The following is a 24089-nucleotide window of genomic DNA, read 5'->3' on the forward strand; positions in this document are numbered from 1 at the left end:
CCACTTTCATGTGGATGCTATCCTATGTTGCAGTAAGGTTCTGTGGTTAGTGTCAAACTTTTCCTCCAGTTCTGTAGTGCCCCCCCACCCAAAAAAAACATACAAAAAAGCCAAAGACAAAGCAAAAAACAACAAACTTGTTTGAGGTCAGTGTTTCCCAACCTCTAGTGGGCCAAGATACATATTTTACCCTTAGTAAAAATCTCACCAAATATAAATCAATCAAGTCAATGTCAATTCAGCATTCACAACCCCGCAAATTTGCAGTTTTTTGGTCAAAATATTTCTCCAACAAGCCATTTTTTCCTCAGAAAAACAATTTCATTCACCATACGTCAGTAATAAATATATAAATACGTGATAATATTGGTAAAATGTACAACATACACTTTTGAAAAGGCCCACAACTTTTACATGTTTACATGTTTTTTCATCAAGCGGTGAGATTTCGCAATTTGTTCAGTGGTCTGTGAACGTACCATAGTTGCTGATACAACTCCTACACCGTGACTCCAATTCCATCTGTTCATGATCACCTTACATTATCATTCTTTAGTGGCAAGTAGTTATACATTTTATACTTTATACTGTATGTGTTTAATAAGTGTGTGAGGCATATTGAATTACGACAGTCACTTCTATGGCAAATGTTGACCTGAAATTGAAGGCGAATGTCAACGTCAAGCCAGCAGTAGGGTTTGAAGGGGAGGCGAGTCATGTGTCAAAAATAAACATTTTTTGGCTGTATCAATTACTCGAGTTTCACCATTTTGCCATTTGCTGGTGGTCCTGGAGACTAACCCCCTTTGAAAGGTAGGGATCTACTGTATACTGAATACACGGGTTAATTTTGCACCTTCTGCCATCTAGTGAAAGAGCATTGAAATGAATTGTTCTGCCAGTCACTATATGTCGCTACTAGCAAAGATAGATGAACAAAAATACATTATATGCAGAAAATAAACAAGTTTTTTTCTTTTTTCTGGCCAGTTAAGTGGATAGTTTCCCGCAGCTGACCTAATGATCTCTCACAACACACAAATGTCGTTGGGAATCACTGCTTTAGATCAATACTTTTCAAACTTTGCACCAAGTACCACCTCAAAAATATTTAGCTTTGCAAATACCACTGCTTTTGTTAACCTCTGCTTACCATGATGGTGGAAGCTTGAAATATGTGGATTGTGCTCTCAGGTAATTGGCTTGTGGCGTATGAGGTAGGTTCAATTTCAGTGACTCTTTGGTTAACACATTTTTATTTGTGCAATTATTTCATATGTATGTCTCTCATAGTTTGTGTATTTAAAAAAAATCTCAGGTGTTCTTGGGTACCACTATTACATTGCGATGCCTTGGAGATAAGGAAATTGTGAATATGGATTATGTTCTACATTCTTTTAATCCAAGACCGTAGCCTTTTATTCAATGATTTTTGCAGGTGATTAATGCTTAAACTGTGGTCTGTGCGCACTAAGTGCTCTTATTTTGCGTAGAAAATAATATATGAATTATATAAAAACTTCTAAAAATAATATTAATTCGAATATATTGTGTATTATGTGAAAAACAGGATGTCAATTTGTCATGAAATCCTTTTATATACATATGGGAAAAAATTCAATTAAATGAATAATGGGCTTTATTTTGGTGATAGAAATAGCTTGCAGTCTTACCTTACATCCCTCACAGGCATGGACGCCATAGTGGAACCCAGAGGCTTTATCTCCACACACACGGCACTCAATGTTGAGTGCAGCAGTTGACGCCTCATCCTGTAGTTTGGAGAACGCCGGACTGTCGGCGTGTTGAGGAGGTGACTCTGGCTCCAGTTTGATTGAATCTGAATGCGGGAAGTTTCAATTTTAGAAGTCAACATGCAGAAGACAGAACCACACTGAGCTGCGCCTTACTGTGTGAGTCTGACTGAGTCCTGTAGCTGTGCACGCTGGTGTAGTCCAGGTCGGTTAAGTGGTCCTCACTCTGTGGAGGACTGAGGTCATAGGCCACGCCGACGGAGGACATGGAGGTCACCAGTGAGGGCGACAGGGAGGAGGAGGATGAGGAGGAGAAGGTGGCGTAGTCCAATGTGGTCAAGTGCTTCATGTCCAGCAAGTGGGTGCTGTTGTCCAGCTCGGGCAGATCAACGGCGCTAAGACTGAAGCCCACCGGCCAGGCTAGGAGCTGCTGGGTGTCCACCATGTCTGCTGAGGACGGAGAGAGACGAGAGCGGTGACGTGTTAGCTGATACAACGTTGCATGCTTACTGTATGTGTCCTTGCTTTAAGAATAACACCGAAAGAATCTAAAACACGGAAGAGAGGAGAGCGAAGGAAGAGGAGTGGGACGAAGATAAAATAACATTGCGAGTAGGAAACGTCATACGTATGCATGTTATGTTTGTCTCAAACCAAGAATGTGTATACATACAATTACAATGCAACACCAATCCTCCTCCGTCCTCTGGCTCATTCCTGCAGTCTCTCTGTTATCTGCTCAACTGGGAGTTAGATTGTGACACAGTCAGAACAAGACGAACTCTGCTTGTAACGTGTCCGGCTTCCTCTGTTGTTGTTTGGGTGGCTGGCTCAGTGATTGCCCAACCACAGAAGAAAAAGAAGAACATACCACCAGTGGCAGTAGTGTGTGTGTTCAAGGTCCCGTAAAAAATACTTTTTTAGTGTTGTTTTTTGAAAATATTTTTTTTCTGCAGAAAACTTATCTCATCACCATAAAGTCGGTAATTGTGAAACTTGTGAAAACAAAAGTAAAATGTACAGCATACCACTGTTTAAAAAGTTGACGTTTCACACTTTGTTCGGCAGTCTTTGAACGCACCAGCTGCTGTGAGCCCCAAAAATGAAACTGATATATAACTGATATTTAACAATCCTGCCTCACAATTTCCAGCAAGGTAAACGCAAGTTAATACACACTTCTGATCAAAATTTTAATGCCCATTGAAAAATTGCAAGAATTTACATTTTGCACTGTTGGATCTTAAGGAGGCTAGTGAAGCTTCAAAATGCAAAAAAGAAGAGATGGGAATGACACAAAAAACATTTTGAGTCAGCAATTTATTGCAAACAAGCATTAAAGTGAAATAGGCTGTTCATCAGCTGATCAAAAGTTTAAGACAACGGCCTTTAAAATCCAAAATCTTGGCAAAAATGTAAATTCAATGCAATTTTATGTGAGCTATTGACTGTCATAATCTCTTGATGGCAGAGGCCAATAAGTTTTCTCTCTGTTGAACTGCATAAGCAAGGCCCCTCACAGCGCGCCATTGCTGCTGAGGTTGAATGCAGTAAGACAGTCATTTGAAACTTCAAAGATCCTGAGGGTTATGGAACAAAAAAGTCAAGTGGTAAAACCAAAAAAATGTAAAAAAAAAATGAGCCGGAGGACACAATTGTCTGTCCATCAAGACATGGGACGATCTTCGGCCCAAATGAAGGTTGTTACTGGTTCTGAGTGCAGTAAAATAACCATCAGACGGCATCTGCCAGAGAACGCCATGAAATTGCCCGTCTGGTTTTTGCAAGAGAGCACCAAACATGGGACATTAAAAGATGGAAGAAAGTTTTATTCTCTGATGAGAAAAAAATGAGAACTTAACGGTCCTGATGGCTTCCAACTAGTTTGCAGTCTAAAGAAGTACAAGAGGACCTCTACTATGACACAACTCCTGCAGAATTAACCTAGACAACAAGGAAACAGAAGTTCAGAACATTTAGAGACAGAATCTCACATTCCGTTAAAACCAATAATATTAAAAAAAAAAAATGATTATGTAAGTCAAAAGTCCATTCCTACTTTCATTGTGTCCTCCACGTACACGGCGGTATGGCCTCTGAAATTTTGCAGTAGTTATTGCAAAGAAGGAACTTGCCTCAGGGCAAAAGTTCAGAGTTTATTTTAAAATCATTTTTGAGCAACAATGATTGGTGAAAGAGTGACAGCATGCATGACTAAGTGTATCAGTATCAATATCACTTAGTAGCTCAAGTTTCCTTGCGTTTTGAGCAATTAGAAACTCCAAGAATGTATGCGGTGGTGCGAAAAATAAATAATCAATAATCACCCACATTTGTAACCCACTGAGTATTAGAATAAAATGTTTCCCCCATACATTCATTAATTTGTGGCGGCTCGCCATGAACGCATGCGGTCTGCCACAAGATACGTCTGTGTAGCTTGTCGTTACAACTCAGTACAATAGATGGAATCGTAAGTCAGCTTATTAAAAACACCTCATACGCGCCATCCAATAAAACATTCAGCTATCTTGCACATTTTGTCCAATCAAAAGCCTGAAAAAGCTACAACTGCTTGGTCGCGCATTATAACGCATCTGTATATCAATATAGTGAGAGTTGTACAATGATGTGTACATTATCTTTAAAATCAGCACACACTTACATGGAGCCCAGGAAACATCATGATTTTTTTTTTATTGTTTGTGCATGTTAAATGGCGTGTTATAACACCCATGAGCCAATAACTTTATGTACAATAACTCACTAGATTTAGAAGAAAAAACAGATTTGTACATACAGTGTATATGACACTCATAAAATTGCATAATGTGGCAAGTCCGTGAGGACCAGGCAGCTCTTTATTTGACACGAGCCAATCATGAGCTATGAAAACATTTCAGAAAAAAGCAGTTTCATTGGAGGACAAACTGCATAGAAAATGAATGGATGGAGTTGCAATGTTGACTCTGTCCACCAAAGGGAGTGAGAGGAGCCCAGGCCCAGAGGGAGGCTAACATCATTGCAGCACCTGGCAGGTACCAATTAATTCTTTGCTCAGACGCAATGCATTATGGGAAAACTTTAAAATAGTATTTTTTTTCATTTTAAACTCGTTTTGGTACTTATTTGCATATTTCTTAGGTATGTATACCTTTTGAGTGCCAAGTTGCTGTGTGATGAGTTTAGCGTTCTTTGTAAGATGACACAATGAGTCAGACCATTATATTCAGTAATGACCTGCTGCAATTTCCAATGGGTTGACAAGCTCATCATGAGTGCACTGAAAGCTCGTGATGGGCTCCTGCCAAAGAAAGAGCTACCGTTTCCTCACTGACTCACGAGCAGCACAGTATTTAAATGATTAGCAGTAGTTCTGAAGTAGAGGAGATGTCACGAGATTAGAATTTAGCAAGACATTAGTCGCACCGCTGTATAAACTGCAGGGTTCAGAGTTTAAAAAAAAGTAACTGCACAATTCTTACCAAAAAACCCCAAAAACTCAGTTTTACCTGTTTTACACCTATAAAAACTCCACTCTGGCCAGAGTTTTCCAAAAGCTCTGTTTTGCACGTGGACAAGAATCCATAAAAATATTAATTTTGAAAATGTGCCCTGGCAAATTATGTACATTCGACAATGACATCATCTTCCCCTTGCAATTCTGTGCCACTAATAGATTACAGTCCTGTGGGGAACACTGATAAAAACATCTAAATCCTTGATTGGACCACCAAAAACAATGAATGAGATGAATTATGTAACAAGGCTCAAGTAAAATAGGAGGACGGATGTAATAGTGGTTTAAAAATGGATCATACAGCTCCGGGCTGGAAAAAAAACATCCTCCTTTCTGAATTACTTATTGTTTCCTTGTTACGGCTTTGGAATTCAGCAGCAAGGTTGGGAAGTGAGTGGAGCTCTTAAATTTGACATCACTATAACATTCTCACCTCCAAGGCTGCTTTGAGGCAAAATGCTGACTATTTATAGCAAGAGAAACCTGGATATTTTTCCGTTTGTACACTGTCGGCCAAATCCTGACTGAAAATAAGACACACCCGGGGTTTGCAAACGGTGCCCTGGTTGCTCATTATGTGGGAGTAAAAGCTCAAGAGATAAGGAAGAAGAGAGGAAGAAAGAAATCACAGTGCACCCTAGAGGCTTTCAGAAAATCCCGTCCTCCATCATGTCACTCGCGGCCTCACTACTGCGCTATCATTAATCACACTGCAATCAAAACAACTATCTTTTTACACTATTTTTCCTCTTGACAGCACTGAAGAAAACACAAGCCATTGACTAAATGAAACGTGCATGTATCTGCAAGCTGCGTGAGCAAACACCCCTGTCAGACGGCATAAAAGATTACGCGTGATTAGTGTGGTTTTGTGGGTGTTTGGGATTGGGTGTGTGTGTGTGTGTGTGTGTGTGTATGTCTTTGTTGGAGCACGTGCGTGACACTCGAGCCGGTGTGTCGTGTCAGCTTCCCACATGCCAGAGCTAGCCTCGGTCGTTACAGTACATCGTAACAAAAGGCCAATAGTCAAATGATCTACAAATATACAGCACGTTGAGGAATTCTAATATGGAGAATAACACGCAGACAAGTGATTTCAAGAGAAATTGCATGTGATTCCTGAAATGCTGAAGCTGAGCTGAAATGTAGATTGAATGTTGAAATATCCTAGAAATGTATTGAAATTTATTCACCACCTGTGGATGGAACCAGCGACCACCAGGTTGGGAAATGACCACGTTACGACCTGAGTCATGCCACTGTGCACAGAATAAGCACAACGTTACATGTACAGTCGTCCCTCGTTTAGAAAGGTTAATTGGATCCAGACCCAACTGCGACAAGTGAATTTCCACTAAGTAAGATTCTCTATTAAGAAACAGAAAAAAAGAAACACTGGTCTAAATTAATGTATTGTTAATGACTTGTCTGTCAATATTTTAGGCCATAGTCAACCACAAAAACAGTGACCATTTATTAATTCATTCATTTTGGAAAAATCGCAGATCTGGGTTCGAATCTCCGTTGGGCATTTCTGTGTGGAATTTGCATGTTCTTCCCGTGCGTGCGTGTGTTCTCTCCGGGTACTCTGGTTTCCTCCCACATTCCAAAAACATGCATGTTAGGTTGATTGGCGGTATGAATGTGAGTGTGAATGGTTGTTTGTCTATATGTGCCCTGCCATTGGCTGGCGATCAGTCCAGGATGTACCCCGCCTCTCGCCTGAAGTCAGCTGGGATAGGTTCCAGCATACCCACAACCCTAGTGAGAATAAGTGGCATAGAGGATGGATGGAAAAATCACAATAGAGCAAGGAAGTGATGTTCGAACCGCGATATAGAGAGGGACAAATGCTAAATGTTCATTTCCACCAATAGGAGGGAATCACGGAAATCCTATCACTTTCACTGGGAAAATGTCACCAAAAAAAGAAGTAAAAATGCGGACTGAATTTTGCAATGTATAAATAAGTTGAATGATTTCAGCGGGAGTGGGGACCGAACCAGCAACCATAAGGTGAACTAGCAAATACCTGTTTAGACCGAGAGGTGCAGAGGTGAGAATAGCATCTCTATTTGTCTGTGGTTTTAGTGAGGTCTAACAGTTAGCAGCATATCATGCACTCCCTCATGGTGGCCCGACAGGAGCAAACACGCAACAATGTCCAAATGCTCCAAACACTTTTTCCTGTTGCATGTGTTTTATGGTGTTTGCGTGTTTTTAAATTTTGGACCACTTCTGTGTTTGGAACGTTTGGACCATCACAGTCACAAAAAAAGCCATCACCAAGAAAGTGAAAATGAACATCATAAAAAGCTCCAAGTGAAGAGAAACGCCCACAAATATTGGCCGCTCTTTTGAGTCCCAACCACTCGACTGTCACGACCATGATAATGATTACTGAATGCTAGTAAATGCTAAAGGGGTCATGGATTCTATGCGCTGTTACAAGGAAATCTGTGAGGAGACGAGGCGGTTATCCTTCCAGACTATCCAGGGGCAATATTTTAAGAAGGTAGAAAGGCCTGCAAGACAACCACAGGGATAAAAGTAAAAAGTTGTTCTCTTTTTATTACTCTTTTGTTTAATTCTTGTGGTTTATATTTTGTTGACTGCATTTTATATGTCCTTCATGTCAAGGAATGGAACTCCATCGTATCCCGAGGACATATGGAAGTAATGTGTCTGCTTGTCACATTAAATGTCCAAATGTCCAATTTTTAGCTCTTAGACCAGGGGAGTCCAAAGTACAGCCTGGGGGCCAGTTGAGGCCAGCAGCTCAATTTTGATTGGCCCCTGGGGAATAAACTATAAATACAATGAAACATGAAAAATTATGGAGTCATATTAAAAAGAAAAATGTTAAAATATTGAATGTTTGAACAAGATATCCCACTAACTTAACTTACCATATGTTGGAGTGGTTTTAAGTAAATAACATAATATGAATAATATCAAATTGGCCCCCCACATCCTTTAATTTTTCTGATCTTGAAAAAAGTTTGGATACTGGCTTAGACCAGGGGTGTCCAAACTTTGTTTTAATAATTGTGCTCTCTCTTTTTGTCCCATTGTCCTACTTGAATGATCTTTGTACATTTCCTTTTTGTAATATTATGACTTTATTCCCGCATTATGAGTTGATCCCCAACCTAACTTTCCAAAAATTACTATTTTATTCAGTTTTGGTTCTTTCTCATAATACAACTTTTATCACCTCTATGTTACTAAATTCAAGTTATTTTTCCTCATAATATTACGAGTTTATTCTCATCAAATTGCAACATTTTTCTTGTTAGAATCCGACTTTTTTCTCTGACTTTTTTTTACTCTATTCTCGTAAAATTACAGCCGTTTTTTTAAATTTCTGCTGTTGTTATATTTTTATTTTCCATTGATTTCAACTTTCTTCTTGTAATAATAATGATCCAAAAATGACAACTTTATTTTCTCTAGTTTGATTCTCGTAATATTACTACATTAAAAAAAAGTTCTTTTCTTTAATATTTCAACTTATACTACTAAAATGCCGTTATTTTTCTTCATGATATTACTACATTATTCTTGTCAAATTACTACTTTTTATCATGAGATAAAAAGTGTTAATATTTTGACTTCATTCTTGTAAAATTACTGCTGATTTTTAAACTTTTGTTGCTGTTTTTTTTTGTTTTTTTTTTTTAAGTTTTCTTTTAAAAGGATATTTTCAGAATTTGCTGCGGACCAATAAAAAACAGTTGCGGGCAACAAATGGCCCCCAGTCCACACTTGCTTAGACGAACAAGAACGGGGAAGCCGTCTAGAAAGGTTCACGTTTTCTGTCACCAAAATGTACTCAAAACCTGTTGCTATTTGTTTGACTGTATGATTGCAAGCTTTCAGACAAACTACAGAACCAATGTCTACAAAAGTCTGTAAAGAGTGTGCAAAAAAAGGGTGAAAACAGATGCCATTAAAGTTTGCTATGGATGGGGATAAAGGAGGTGTCTATCTATTCATCAAGCTGTTAGATCGAATTTAAGCCACTTCAACATGAGGTTTGACATCTGAAACAGATTGAATTCTTTGTAACGCGACCATGTAGGTGTGAATGCTTGTCCGTGTCAAGGGTGTAAAAAGCCTCCCACACATACATTCAACCATGGAGAACAGACAATGTACAGACATGAGAAGTCAACATTGAAGGCACAAACAAAGAACCTGTCCTGCAGCATTCAGCCATGCTCTTATCTTATTTAGCCTTTTATTCCAAAAATATGCTTGCCTCGTAGGAAGAAAGCAGCAAAAGGAGTACTTTTAATACTTGTCCTACACTTCATCATCACTCAATCATGTTGGAAGGTCTACTTCTTTTTTGTATATAATAATTACGTGTGTGGGGAAAGTGAGTGTGCCAAGATGTGTAACTTCCTAAAAAAAGTCAGCGCGTGTGGTTCCAGTGACAGTGACTAAGGCGCGTCTGTATGTACTGTCTGCGTCAGTGGCCGCAACTTCTTCTCTTGGAAAACACTCAGCTTTTCTGACTTTACAACGATTTTATCCCAGTTTTTAACCAAAATATCAACATATCCCATCCAACTACAACCGTGATTATAAATTACACAAGGGTTGTCTAATTTTTTTTCCACAGAGGGCCACATGCTGAAAAATGAAAGGATGCCATGGACACTTTGTTATGTGAAGAAGTTATATTTATAGAACGAAAAAGAAAAATCAAGAAAAATCTGCATTTCAGCTCAGTGATATGGGTGAAAAAGCCTATTATTAGTATGGACTTTGCTCTTTTTTTCCCCATTTTTACAGTTTTTTTTTTTTTTTTTTTTTTACTTTATGCCATTATATTCAAACTTTTTCCGCAACCTAATTTTACAAAAATACAACTTTATTTTGTTTTGTTTGTGTGTCATAATATTACAACTTTTAAAAAGTACCATATCTTTAATATTTCATCGTATGCTACTGAAATTTGTTTATTCTCGTAAAATTTTGACTTTTTCATATTTTGACTTTATTCTCAATTACAGCAGGTTTTTTTTTCCAATTTCTGTTCTTTTAAAAAATACTATTTCAACTATTTCTGTCTGTAAATTTTCTTCTCATAATTATGACTCCATTCCTATAATATTTTGACTTCATTCTCGTAACATTATATTACTATTTCCCCAACCTAATTTTACAAAAAATACAACTTTACTTTGTTTTGTTTGTTTCTCATAATATCGCGGCTTTTTAATGTAATATTTCAAATTTATGCTAGTAACATGACATTATTTTCCTTCTTTCTACATTACAGTATTATTGTGGTAAAATTAGGACTTTCTCTTGTTAGATTACAACTTTTTTGTCTTAATAATTCGACTTTATTCTTGTAAAATTACTGCAGATTTTTCCATATTTGCTGTTGTTATTGTTGTTTTATTTTATTTTTGTTGCTAAATTACATTTTTAGAATGTGCCGCGGGCCAATAAAAATAATAGAAATATAAATATTACGGATGTCCGATAATATCGGCCCACCAATATTATTGGCCTGATGTTGGCATAAATGTAACAAATGTAACATCAGTCAATATCGGTATAGTTTTTTTCCCCCTTTAATGAAAGCCGTTTTGGCCCTTTAAGCGTTTTGGCCCTTCAAGCGCCATAACAGTCAACACGCAGCATATGCTGTACTTGAGCCAATGTTTTCCTTAACCGTGTTTGAGTTGGCAGACCATTGTGGGTTGTCGAAACACCACTAATGGTGAGCAGATTACTGCATAGACATGTACGGATATGTAGACTTTAAGCCTTTCAAACTCATGGATCGGAGCTTCAGGACAAGATAAACGGTATATAGGACATTAATTCACTTTAATGTCTATCTGCAGATAAAATTTCATTAAAATCTGATGGTTCAAAATATGTTGGGTTTTTTTTAACCGCGTTTGCATTGTCCTATTTACAATATGGATGCCTTTATTGTAAATATAAAGGCTAATAAAATACGGATAATTTATATATCAATATAACAAAGTCATGCTAAAAAAACATTGATTTTCTCAAATATGGAGTGGATGTTGACTGATTTTATACATTCCTGTCATGGATGATAGCTAGATATTTCTTGTGGTTAGTGTGGGGTGAAAACGAATACACAGTGTGCAGTGTGAGGCATATACAGTACCTGAAAAATATGACACCTGATTTTCTTCCCTGGACTTTTTCATTGTCAAAAAAATGTAAATGGCTACTCTGTTGACATTAAAACAGAATTTCACAGCCTAAGTTATTTTATATATTGTAGTACGGTTGTACTTGCCAAGGTCTGTGGGTTGATCACAGCTTCTGTCTTGACTCAATGTCAAAGCAATGGGAACCAAAGGCACTATTTCCTGCTACGAAATCTGCTCTAAATTATTTAATACTTGGGGTAGAGAAGTGAATGAGGTATCAAATTAAAGTTCAAGTCATGCTTTATCAGATTTTATCAGAATTAATCACAGATTGACTTAACATATTTAAAAATTTTGTAACATTGCTACATGATTTGGCTACAATACATCGTTTTGAGAGCATAATTTGCAGACGTTGTGGAAAACACTGTATTCTCGCACACAATTCAGTCATTCATATGTCTATGGGGTAGCGGGAATGTAAAAAAACGCTGAAATAGCGGCAGGCAGACGCGGTAGTTTGTGAGATGTTGTTTACAGCTACGTCAAGAAGCTAATTGCTCATGCTGTATCCATTAGTTTCATAACAGATAACGTTAATTCCACGACAGGAGATATGTGACGTTACACATATCCGTATCAGTTGATATCAGAATCGGAAATTGAGAGTTGGACAACATCGGCATATCAGATATCGGCAAAAACAACAATATCGGACATCCCTACTGATAATATAATAAGTAGGGATGTGTCAATCCGATATTGATATCAGCTATTTTGCCGATTTTTCACTAAGGTCATATTTCTCCTCTTTTGTTGAGAAGAACTGCGTCACGTATATGCTTTTTTTTGGTTTTGCAAAAACCAAAACCTTCTCACAATGGGGCTGTGGCATTCTCCTTAGAAAACATCGCTTTTGTGCCATCATTCATATTTGTTTTTGCACACTTGCAGGCTGCATCACTCGCTAGCAGCCACGACTCCACCCAGGGACAAAGAGACTGAATGACTGACAGGAGGGTTCACTCACTCCGATCATGCCACCATAGAACCAACACGCCCAGGTGTTGAAACAGATGCACAGAGTGAATCCTCCAGTCATCCAGCCTGTTTGGTAGAGAGAAAGGAGAAAAACAAACACGCATGCACATGGCAATTTATCGAGGTCGGAAAAATTAGCAAGTTTGTTTGTATTTATCGTGCGACTCATTGATTTATTGATTGAGTGACAGGCCTAAGTATAAAATTTTAACATTTTGTACTGTACATAAGTCTGAAAAGTTGCAAATACAGGATAGGGGCCTCTTTAAGTATAAGCTTTACTCTGTGTTTTACTGCAAAGTGCTAGCAGGTTACACAGATGCAGAGAGGGCTTTCCCCCATCCACTCCTGCATGAAAAAAAAAAGTGTATCAACGAGCGGTCTGGCCTCTCCACTCTGCAGGTTGCTCGCGTCTGGCACCCACTCGCTTAGTTGTCAGTGAAGGCACCGCGACAGGCCTCTTCAGCTTGGCATGGGGGGGTGGGTTAAAACCACACAACCTCAGAAAGCTCTGAGTAAAACAGCACCCAGACATCGTTGTCTGATTTCTTAATGATTCTTATGTTCCAATAGGTGAAAGGAAAGTGGTGCATTGCAGGTCAACTTGAGGTCAGGATGATGGTGGGGGATGACACACTTATTGAAACTGCATGTTCCACACAGTTAGAAATTAAAACAGTGTGTAAAAAAAAGTGAGGATATTATCAACTACAGAGCTGTCATAGAACACAGAGTGTCCATCACAGATTAGCAATGAGGACAATCTGTTATAAAGTGCTGACCGGTAGAGCTTACAGTGGTCTAGTTTGACCTTAGCTGCAACAAAAAGCTAGCAACATCGTGTGTAATTATGTTTCAATAGAGTTGTTTAATTAGCAGTGGAAAAAAAAACATTTAAAAAAAAAATTGTGTGGGACATTGGCTTGTAGCCTGGATGTATCAATAGAAATGGTTGAGTAAAAAACCTCAGAGTACACAGAGAAGTGCTATACACCTATAAATACAATGCATTATTATTATTATTATTATTATTATTATCATTATTATTATTAAGTTTCAGAAAGTTCATTTAGCCGCACGATGGCTGAGTAGTTTGCATGTTGGCCACACAGTCAGGAGATCGGGAAGACCGAATGGGTTTGACCGCCTGGGCACCTCTGTGTGGAGTTTGCATGTTCTCCTTGTGCGCACGTCGGTTTCCTCCCACATTCCAAAAACATGCATGTTAGGTTAATTAGCGACTCTAAATTGTCTGTAGGCTGGCAACCAGTCCAGGGTGTACCCCGCCCTGAAATCAGCTGGGATAGGCATACTCCCGCGACCCTAATTAGGATAGGCGGCATAGAAAATGGATGGATGGAAAGTGCATTTAGGAAATAGTATTTAAATAACAATAAAAAAGTAGTTCCCATTATGCATCTTGCTAGCAACAATTCTTATTGTATTTTTTTAAATGACCTTGGCCGATTTCAACTTCAAGTGATGACTGCCTATCACATTAACGTGTTTGACTCCAGCAGTGTCACTAATAGACTCAATTCAAAGAGGAAAATTAAGTCATCAAACAAAACCTAATTCAAGGACTCATTGTGGCTTATTTTACACAATAAAATGACAACACACACACACACAATACGGCCCACTCACCAGCTTTCTTATCAATTCAGCGAGTGTTAACTAGGAGTTCAATGACCGACAACTGACTGTGAAGAGGAGACTCTGTGTGTGTGTGTGTGTGTGTGTGTGCGTGCTTTTCCTCAGGAAGTGGTGACCGATAGAAAGGGAACTACACGCACATTTTCTCTCTCTGACATAGTCTGGGCTCAGCAGAAGTTCAGACAGCTCAGCATCATGTGCTCTGATCATGACGCTAATGATTGCTCATCTATAATATGAGCAGCGTGCGCAATACGTGTGCAATTTCAGTATAGACTAATCGGCACGCTCACACATAGTTACTTAAAGGCGTACTTATAGTAATACTTATGCTAAATGTGTCGAATGGTGGACATCAAATGCTGATGATTTCCTGTTGCTTCAGTCTGACCTCTCTGGTTGCACTTCTCTCCCGCCACACACACACACGCACACTCACAGAGTGACACTGCAAGACATACAGTACAGTGGAACACTCCAAAGGCGAACATTCCACCCATCCCAAAAGTCACACAATTTGGAGTTCAGCTGAATATTAGTATTGCGGCTGTGTTTCAATTCATGCACTTCCACACTTATAGGTAGCATAAGTGCGTTCACACGCACATTGATTGCATTGATACTAGGGAATAAATCATTGGATGTAAGCATGGCAGGTTTTATATGGATGTGTGTGTTTTTTTTAGTACTTTTAATGATAAAGGCGTTAAACATTACTCAATTCAGTCTGCGTGTCTATGACGTCATCGCCACGCGCCAGCAGACCACAAAACGTAGCATGGCGGATGGCAGAGGACAAGCCGGCGAGCGAGAAATAATGAAGCCACCATTGAGGTTCAGTGTGTGGAAACACTTTGGCTTTTGCAAAGAGGGAGATGTTCTAAATAAGTTGTTGGCTATTGAAAGGTCAAGTGAAATACCACGGCAACACAACAAATCTCTCCAACCACCTACGAAGGCGCCATTGGATTTCACACAACGCTGACCTTCCAGGCAATTAATTGAACCTAAAGAGATGTTGGTTGGTCTTTATTTTGATATTAATATTATATTGTTTTTATGTTGAAAAACAGAAGTAGAAGTAGCAGGTCAACCTACTGCTGAAATGTTGGTGGCACTTACTGTACCTCCATACAGGAGATGGCATCATAACTCATATATCATATATCATACACCTCATAAGCACATGCCCACAGCTGACTTGGTCACACATTATAACACCTCTGTTCATCAATATAGTGAGATATTAGATGTACAATGAATTGTACATTATCTTTAAAATCAGCGCACACTTACATGGAGCACAGGAAACGTCACCAATGTTTGTTTGTTTTTTTAAAACCTAAAACTTTTACATTTCTTATGACACAAAAAAGCTACATTTTACCCATCCACACACAAACACCGAGTCTGACTTTTTGAAAATGTCCACTATATTATTGAATGTCTTTTCTTTGTCTTTTTGTGATGTACCACAGAAGGGTACCAGTGATGAAATACAGAAAGGTGTGATGAGAACCATAGAACCAGAAATGACTTTGGAGGTTGCACCGTCGCATTATATATATATATACTGTATATATATATATATATTTTTACAATATCTAATCAATTTCTTTTTCCCAAAAGTCTGCTGGTCGCAAGGGACAGGGGCAGACTGCCTCATCGGTCGGCTGGCATCAATCATTCACTCGCCGTTTTTATTTTGTCGCTAAGGGGCAAAGTCAATATGCGCTCATGAGTTTGACAGCTGGAATCAACAAGAGGAGCAAAGACAAAAACTGTGAGGTAAAAACATTTCTACCAAAACATTTCTACCTCTTCTATTTATCTGCCTTTTCATCACAGTCTCAAACAACAAATTATTTATCATTGTATGCCATCGAAATTTTGAGCTTGTCAGTGTCACACACACACAAACACACGCACACACACACGTGTGAGTGGAGCATGAGGTGTGTCTTGTATCACAGGACACACGGCTAAATGCAAACAAAGACATACAAGGACACATAAGGACATGCGCTGGGTGGCTGAGGCATGCACAGACAAAGTGTAGTGTTAAAAAAAACACAAGTATTAGGTAATAAAGCACACAGCTCCAATGTTGACAGGATATACCAATATATGCCATCTTCGTACTACTGTAAATAACTTATATAATAACAATAACAATAAGCTAAAGTTCCTTCCGGGCTATTTATGATCCACCTGAGAGTTATATTTCCATAATAGGGTGGAGCCATCATCCTGTGACTACTGCAGGGAGCACCTGGGATTCGATGCCAATTATAGCCTTTCCCAAAGAAGACAAAAACATGCATGAGTGTAAATTAAGCTTTAGTCCACTGGGAATGGGCTAAAATAAACTGTGAATTCCAAAGCTGAAAAGACTGACACATTTAGACCATGCAAACACAAACGGACATTCATGCCAATCAGCTAATTTTTCTTTTCAATCTGCCATGAGGTTGCATCAGTTGGAGTTTGGACAAAATACAGTGGAACATTGATTAGCATCATTAATTTGTTGCCCTAAAAAATAAGGTAAATCCAATGAATCCGTTCCAGAAGTCAAAAATGTTAACACAAAACATGTTTTTATGGTTTTATCATTATAGTTTTACATGCAGAAAACACTGTGAAATGCACATAAAATCACGTAAATGATGAATGAAAGGGATTAATGAACATTGAAGGTTACTTTTACCTTCAGTGAAGACGTGATTCTTGATGTGACTGCTCCCAAAGACACAAGGTGGCAGCGAGACACCACCTTCTTGTTTTGCCGTGAGTTATTTCATGAGTTCAATGTTTCTCATCACAATAACACGAAATGGAGCTAGAATACGTTTCAATTGCCAGCATTTTGTTAAAAAAAAGGTGAGAAACGCTATTGAATTAAAAAAATAACTCATGATGAAACAGAAAAATGGTGTCTGTGTCATGTCTCGCTGCCACATCGTGTCTTTGTCAACAATCACGTCTTCAATGAAGGTAAAAGTAACTTTAAATGTTCATTTATCCCTTTCATTTGTTATTCATATGCATTTTGAATTGTTTTATTCATATAAAACCATAATTGTAAAACAATAAAAATAGTTTTGAGACTTGCGGCATAACTGTGTTAGCAACGAACTACAGAGTCAACCACTGATGACATCATAGACGGGCGATGCAGCTAATTTCTGGTTTCTGTTTCCATGTATTAGCAAGCTGCTAAGAAGGACATTTGTGATATTAACACGACAGGACATACACTACATTGTACGTTAACGGGAAAATGTCCACAAACGGAGGCAAAATTCAGGCGTACATTTCCGAAATTAACCAAAAAAACGCGCTAGCCGAGGTTCCACCGTACTTACAAATGGTATACAGTCGTCCCTTGCAGTTCAATTATCGCTCCCTCGCTATATTGTGTTTTTTCAGAAATTAATTCATTAAGAAATGATCGCTATGCTCTAACTACCGCTATAAACAAGGGACGACTGTATAGAAAAGTTTAATTTTTCAATTAAAATTCAATTTACACGGTGGTCTGTATGTTGTGTTTTCCCACTAATAACAACCATTAAGTAGATCTACGACATCTACTATCAGACAAGGTGTTATTAAAAAATCTAGTCTGCCTTCAAAATCCTAAAACCAATTTGCGGGTGAGCACCAAATAATTAAAAAAAAAAAAGCTAACGCTAAAACGATGTGGTGGTTCAAATTTATTTCTCTTATTTACGCAAATACAGTAAATTAATGTATAGAAACAAACACACTGGTATGTGTGCATGTGTGTGTGTGTGTGTGTGTGTGTGTGTTAGCTCCGTTAGCTGCTTGCACGGAAGCAGCACTTTTCCACAATAATCTGAGGACATGAACTTTCCCCCAATTCCTTTAAATAGTTATGAGTTAATGGTTGATGAGTCCCTCGAGCCTCAAAAGCTTCCTCAGTGGATAAGGGGAAGGAGTGGTGCGTGCTGTCAAGGTCTCTCTCACACACACACACACACACACACACACACACACACACACACACACACACACACACCCCGTGTGACCTGGCATCACACTGAAAACCACGTATGAGGTGACATGTGCGCTGTATACACAATGTATAGTTGATCTGAGGCCGCTCCCTCCATTCATAACATGGGGAAAGTTGATTTCAGGTCAACATGTCCAGTAGCATACAGTAATTACAAATTCTGTTCTATGTAATCACGGAACTTTTGACAGACAAAGGGGGAGTGAGGAGGAGGCAACGTGGAAGGAACAGGCTGAGGTCGAACATGGGAAGGGTCATTCCTGATTCTTCGAAATGCAGAGGAAAAGTGTGCTGCCTTCAGACAATAACAAAACAAGTCATGACGTGATTCGCCTTTGCATCAACGCATGTGCGCAGATGTGTCATTCTAGAACATATTGTCTCGTTGGTCAAAAATAAACAAAAACTCTACATACAGTAGGATCATCCTTAACAAGATGTGGCAACATGAAGATGAGTCAGTCCCAGAAGAGGTTTGACCTGATGAGCTGTGCTCCCACATCTATCCAAAAAGGAAATTAGGGCAAAGGCTGCAGTAAATCACCCTGTCTAAATTAAAAGATACTAAAGTGCACAGACCAGTGTTTCTATAGGGCCAATATATATAAAAATATTCGATTTGGTGACACCAGAGATATTACTGTTATCAACAGGACGCTCAATTGAAATACAACTTCCAACCATTCGGTGGCAGTAGCGCATCAGTCAGTTTGCAAACGCTAATAAGCAGAAGAAGCCCACCACAAATAAATTGAATGGATTTGGCACTAACTTTTAGTCATTTATTTTTGGCACCATCTGCTCGCCTTTGCTCACAATTATAATGGAATTTGTTGTTACAACTCCGTCCAATAGATGGCAAGCTAACTGTGCATAGTCAGAGGCACTAGGGTGTGCTCCAGTACTTCAATTTGCAAACAAAAGCCGGCCACTCGCTTGACAACACAGTACAAACGGACAGACGCTTATCAAACAGAACGTCAGTCTTACTCACGGTGCAAAACAAAAAATGAACAGCACAGTAATATTTTTAAAAATATTTTGAGGCATTTTTAGTTTTGTAAGTACGTTAGCCCGCAGGCCGCCAGTTGAATAGTTAATAATTAAGTTAATCATTTCATGTTTTAATACCAACAGCGGTTCACTTCTTATTACCTTTGTATGGCATTTAGGTTAGTTACATTGCCTGTACCGTTAATAAGGGTTTGATGATTAATTGGTTAATTTAGTAGTTACCTTCTTTTACACTTCAATAACGGTTAAGGGCTGCCCTAGACTAATGACCTGTCAATCAAAATTATTGACAGACAAAAAACACACAGACATGTTTTACCATTGCTTGAGTTTCCGTGACAGCTTTTTTCCATTGGTGCCGGTTGAGAGTTCTATTTGGGATGGGCTGATGGGTGTGCAGTCAACGTCATACTAGGTGCTAGATGCTGTTTCAAAACACATCTATCCTCATAATATAATGGACTAGTCCTTGGCCAAAAGATACACCCCTCTACTAAAAATAAATCATTGCATCATCACACAGACCATACTGCACCTACAGGAAGTGAAAATGGAGGCTGAACTCGCTTGGAAGTTACTCTTCAGGAAGACATGATTTTGGAGTTTGTCTATGGCAGGAGTGTCCAAACTTTTTCCAGCGAGGGCCACACAGTGAAAAATTCAATGACCCAACGGCCACTTTGATATTTTGTAAAGATGCCAAGAAGTTATATATATTTCAAGAAAAAAAATGCATCTCAGCTTTGTGTTATAAGTGAAAACGTCTACTTTTAGTATCAACTTCGCTCTTTGCCCTTTTCCCATTTTTGCTGTTGTTTTTTTTCAAATTTCATTTCAAATTTCTTCCAAATAATGTAAATGTTTTTCTCATAAGGTTATTGCTTTATTCCTCTAATATTTTGACTTTATTCACATATTATTATACCTTTTCTCCAACCTAATTTTCCAAAGGATCAAAACTTTATTTTGTTTTGTTTGTTTCACATTTTAAAAAAAGCTGATTTTTTCTTTAATGTCAGCAATATACTCTAAAATTTTTTCCTAATTTTTCCTCATAATATTACAATTTTATTCTTGTAAAATTTAGACTTTTTTCTCGTTAGAATATGACATTTTTCTAATCATAATTGACTTAATTTTTGTAAAATTATATTTTAATTTCTGCTGGGGTTTTTTTCCCAAAAATGTTCCAAATATTTCAACTTTCCTCTTGTAAATGTTCTTCTAATAATTCTCATATTTTGGCTTTATTCTCATAACATAACTTTTTCCAAAACCTAAGTTTCCAGAAATTACAACTTTATTCGTTGTTTTGTTCATTTCTCATAATATTACGACTTCTCTTAATATTTTGAATTCATTCTTCCATTTTTGCTGTTTTGTTTTGTTTTTTTAGTTTTAAACAGCTGCAGTTAACCCCCGCTCCACACACGGGGCAAGAGGCAAGGTACACCCTGGACTGGTCACCAGCCAATCATAGGACACATATATGCAAACAAGCATTCACATTTACATGAATGTAAGACTGTAGACAATTTAGAGTCTCCAATTAGCCTAACATGCATGTTATTGCTTTGTGGGAGGAAACCGGGGTAGGCAGAGAACAAGCAATCGGCATACAGAGATTCAAACCCTCCATCTCCTGACTGTGAGGCCAATATGCAAACCACTCAAAGAGAACTAGTTACGGTGGTGTGAAAAAGTGTTTGCCCCCTGACAAACCATGTTTGCCACACTTGAATCTAAACCTACATGGCCCTGTGTGGATGCCACAGCATCTCAATACGATTCAGGTCAGGACTTTGACTAGGCCACTCCAAAGTCTTTGTTTTTCTTCAGCTATTCAGAGGTGGACTTGGTGGTGTGTTTTGGATCATTGTCCTGCTGCAGAACCCAAGTTGGTTTCAGATCACAAAGAGATGGCCGAACATTCTCCTTCAGGATTTTTTGGTAGACAGCAGAATTCATGGTTCCATTTATCACACCAAGTCTTCCAGGTCCTGAAGCAGCAAAACAGCCCCAGACCATCACACTACCACCACCATATTTTACTGTTGGTATGATGTTGTTTTTCTGAATTGCGGCGTTACTTTTACGCCAGATGTAATGGGACACACACCTTCCAAAAATTTCAGCTTTTGTCTCGTCAGCCCACAGATTATTTTCCTAAAGGTCTTGGGGATCATCAAGATGTTTTCTGGAAAAACTGAGACAAGCCTTAATGTTCTTTTGTTCAGAAGTGGTTTTAGTTTTGGAACTCTGCCATGTAGGCCATTTTTGCCCAGTGTCTTTCTTATGGTGGAGTCATCAACACTGACTTTAACTGAGGCAAATGAGGCCTGCAGTTCTTTGGATGTTGTTGTGGGGACTTTTGTGACCTCTCGGATGACTCATCGCTCCTCTCTTGGGGTATTTTGAAGTGAAATTAGACATCGTAAAATGCTAAAAAAGTTGCAGCAAAACTACACAGAAATTTTGCCTCGGTTTGCATACAATTTCCACTTAATACACTACTTGAGCCAATTTGTGTTTTTTTTTTTATTATTTAGCACAAAATGCCCCTGTTAGCAGAGCTTTAGTATGGAAATCAGCACTGGAAGTCATTGTACCCAAGCTCCCTCGCCCATCTAGGACATCATCAACTGTGTACGTAGTTCTTTGCCAACTAACACAATTGCAACACAAGTCTCTGCTTTTCTTATTATCACGCCTGCAAAAAAAACCCACAATGGAAAGAAAGGAAGGTGAGAAACACTAAACACTGAATTCAGTAAATAACGCATAGCAAAACACAAAGGTGGTGTCTCGCTGCCTCAAAGCCATCTTTGCCAACAATCACATCTTCAAAAGTGACATTAAATGTTAATTTATTCCTTTAATTCATCATTTATATACACAAATGACTTTATATAAATAAATTACATAAATTCAGGACCTCCTGTATGCTTTATTTTTGCATCTGTAACCATAGAGAGCTGATGTGACTGGCCAGTATTTTTTTACTTTTATCATTTTAGAGTTATTACAATGACCATTGTGGGTTTGTGTAAATAAAGTTGACGTGTTTTTGCAGGCAAAATGTTGCTGTATGGAGAAATGCTTCCATGTCTGGCCTTGTGGTTAATAATTACATATAATTTAAAGCATAAAGAGATGCCCTCTTAAGGCTAAAATAAGTCAACAAAATGTTAATGCCCTCTGATAAAAGCAAATCAAAGGTTGACTTTCTGTAAACAACAACCAATTATCAGCAGTTTCCATTGTCTGTTTACCCGCAGTGTGGGAAATAAAACACAAATATGTCTATTGATGCCTGTGTACGCCACGTGAGGAGCAACATAAACATACTCATACATATGGCACGGTATCTCAGACACTCCCTTCATTTATGACCAAGTGCAAAGTCTGACTCATTGACACACACACGCACGCAAGCCTCTATGGGAAATGTACACCTCACTTTAATTTATTAATGTAATGTTAAATGTAAAACTGCAGGCTTGCAACCATAGTTATGCATAGGCTATCTCCTGACAGCTCACTCCAATGATATAATCTTTTGTTTATTCTTTGGCTATTTTTTTTTTTTTTACAGCATTAATGCGACAAACGATGGGCCACCATCATGCCTGACATACCACTGGGGATATCAGCGCACCGCACAAAACCTCAGCTGAACCAGTTTCAAAGGATGAACTCTAATGCATGTTTTGCTTTTTCTTGGGGTTTCTGGGATTTTTTTTTGTGACAAGAAAAAGAAGAAAATTGCAGAATAGACATTGTGAAGTAAACGGATTCAACTTCAAAGCACATAGCCGCCGGTACTGTTCCAATTCTTTTTTTTTTTTTATTATACGGTGGTTAACTTCTTTTTACACTTGTATGCCATTTCAGGATATTAAAATAATGAGCGTGATTAAAGTCACACCCTAATCTTTTCAGTTAAGACTGAGTGTTTTCATGTATTGATAGCAACAGTGGTTCACTTCTTTTTACACTTCTAATTGCCCGTGCTATCATAAAAGGTTTTATAATAGCAACGGTTTGACCCGGGAACAGATTACAGCAGTGATATTTTCTTTATGTCCTATGGGAAAATAAACAGTTTTGAAATGAATTCAAAGTTTGTGCGAATTTTGCTGGACTTTGGGGGGGGTTGACTCTACATGCGTGTCACAGGTCATAAAAATGCGAAAGGCATATTAAAGGGATAGTTCGGATTTTTTGACATGAAGTTGTATGACATCCCCATCAGCATTGTAGTCCAATAACAGCGACTTACCCCCCACTCGGTCTTTGAGTTTGGCTTCTCAAAACAATATGCATTTAAAAGATTAATACATTTGCATCACAAAAATGCCTTCTGAAAAACTCAAACGTCACAAAACTCTTGGCGTTATATATCTGTCTCGCGCCGTATTCCTGCGCACTGTCGCCTGTGCGTTCACGTGTATGTGACGAAGACGCTCGCATCTAGTTCCGCGACGGAGCGCCGCGGCCATCTTGTTTACATATGTGTTCCACAGCGGAAGAAGAGTGTCTTCGTCACATTCACATGAACGCACAGGCGACAGTGCGCAGTGATACGCCGGCAGACAGATATAACGCGGTGAGGTTTGAGTTTATCGAGAAGGTATTTTTCTGATGCAAATGTTTTAATCTGTTGAACGCATATTGTTTTTAGAAGCCAAAGTCTTTACTTAATTGTCCCCAGCAACTAAGTGGAACTATGTTCTTCATCACAGAAATCTGACCAGAACTGGACTTAGAGACCAAGTGGGGGGTAAGTCGCTGTTATTGGACTACAATGCTGACGGGGATGTTATACAACTTTATGTAAAAAAAAATCCAAACTATCCGTTTAAGCAACGAGTCAGCGTGACCATTATGAGAGCTTTTATAACCTC

General features: G+C 38.5%; 1 protein-coding gene across 6 annotated transcripts in view; it reads right to left on the reverse strand.

Moving 5' to 3' along the window:
- The window catches only part of pparg (peroxisome proliferator-activated receptor gamma), a 38735-nt gene that overhangs the window by 12021 nt on the left and 2625 nt on the right, over positions 1-24089 (reverse strand). For 3 of the 6 annotated variants that reach the window (XM_054783929.1, XM_054783931.1, XM_054783927.1), the window contains exons 2-3: positions 1911-2204; positions 1674-1840 (exon numbers count right to left, since the gene is read on the reverse strand). In XM_054783929.1, coding sequence (XP_054639904.1) covers positions 1674-1840; positions 1911-2204 — 461 coding nt within the window. Of the gene's footprint in view, positions 1-1673; positions 1841-1910; positions 2205-2427; positions 23433-24089 lie in introns of those variants that run through there. The other 3 variants (XM_054783930.1, XM_054783928.1, XM_054783932.1) reach the window with 2 other exon arrangements.

Source organism: Dunckerocampus dactyliophorus, chromosome 8 (assembly GCF_027744805.1).
Source record: "Dunckerocampus dactyliophorus isolate RoL2022-P2 chromosome 8, RoL_Ddac_1.1, whole genome shotgun sequence".
In the NCBI taxonomy this organism is placed as follows: domain Eukaryota; kingdom Metazoa; phylum Chordata; class Actinopteri; order Syngnathiformes; family Syngnathidae; genus Dunckerocampus; species Dunckerocampus dactyliophorus.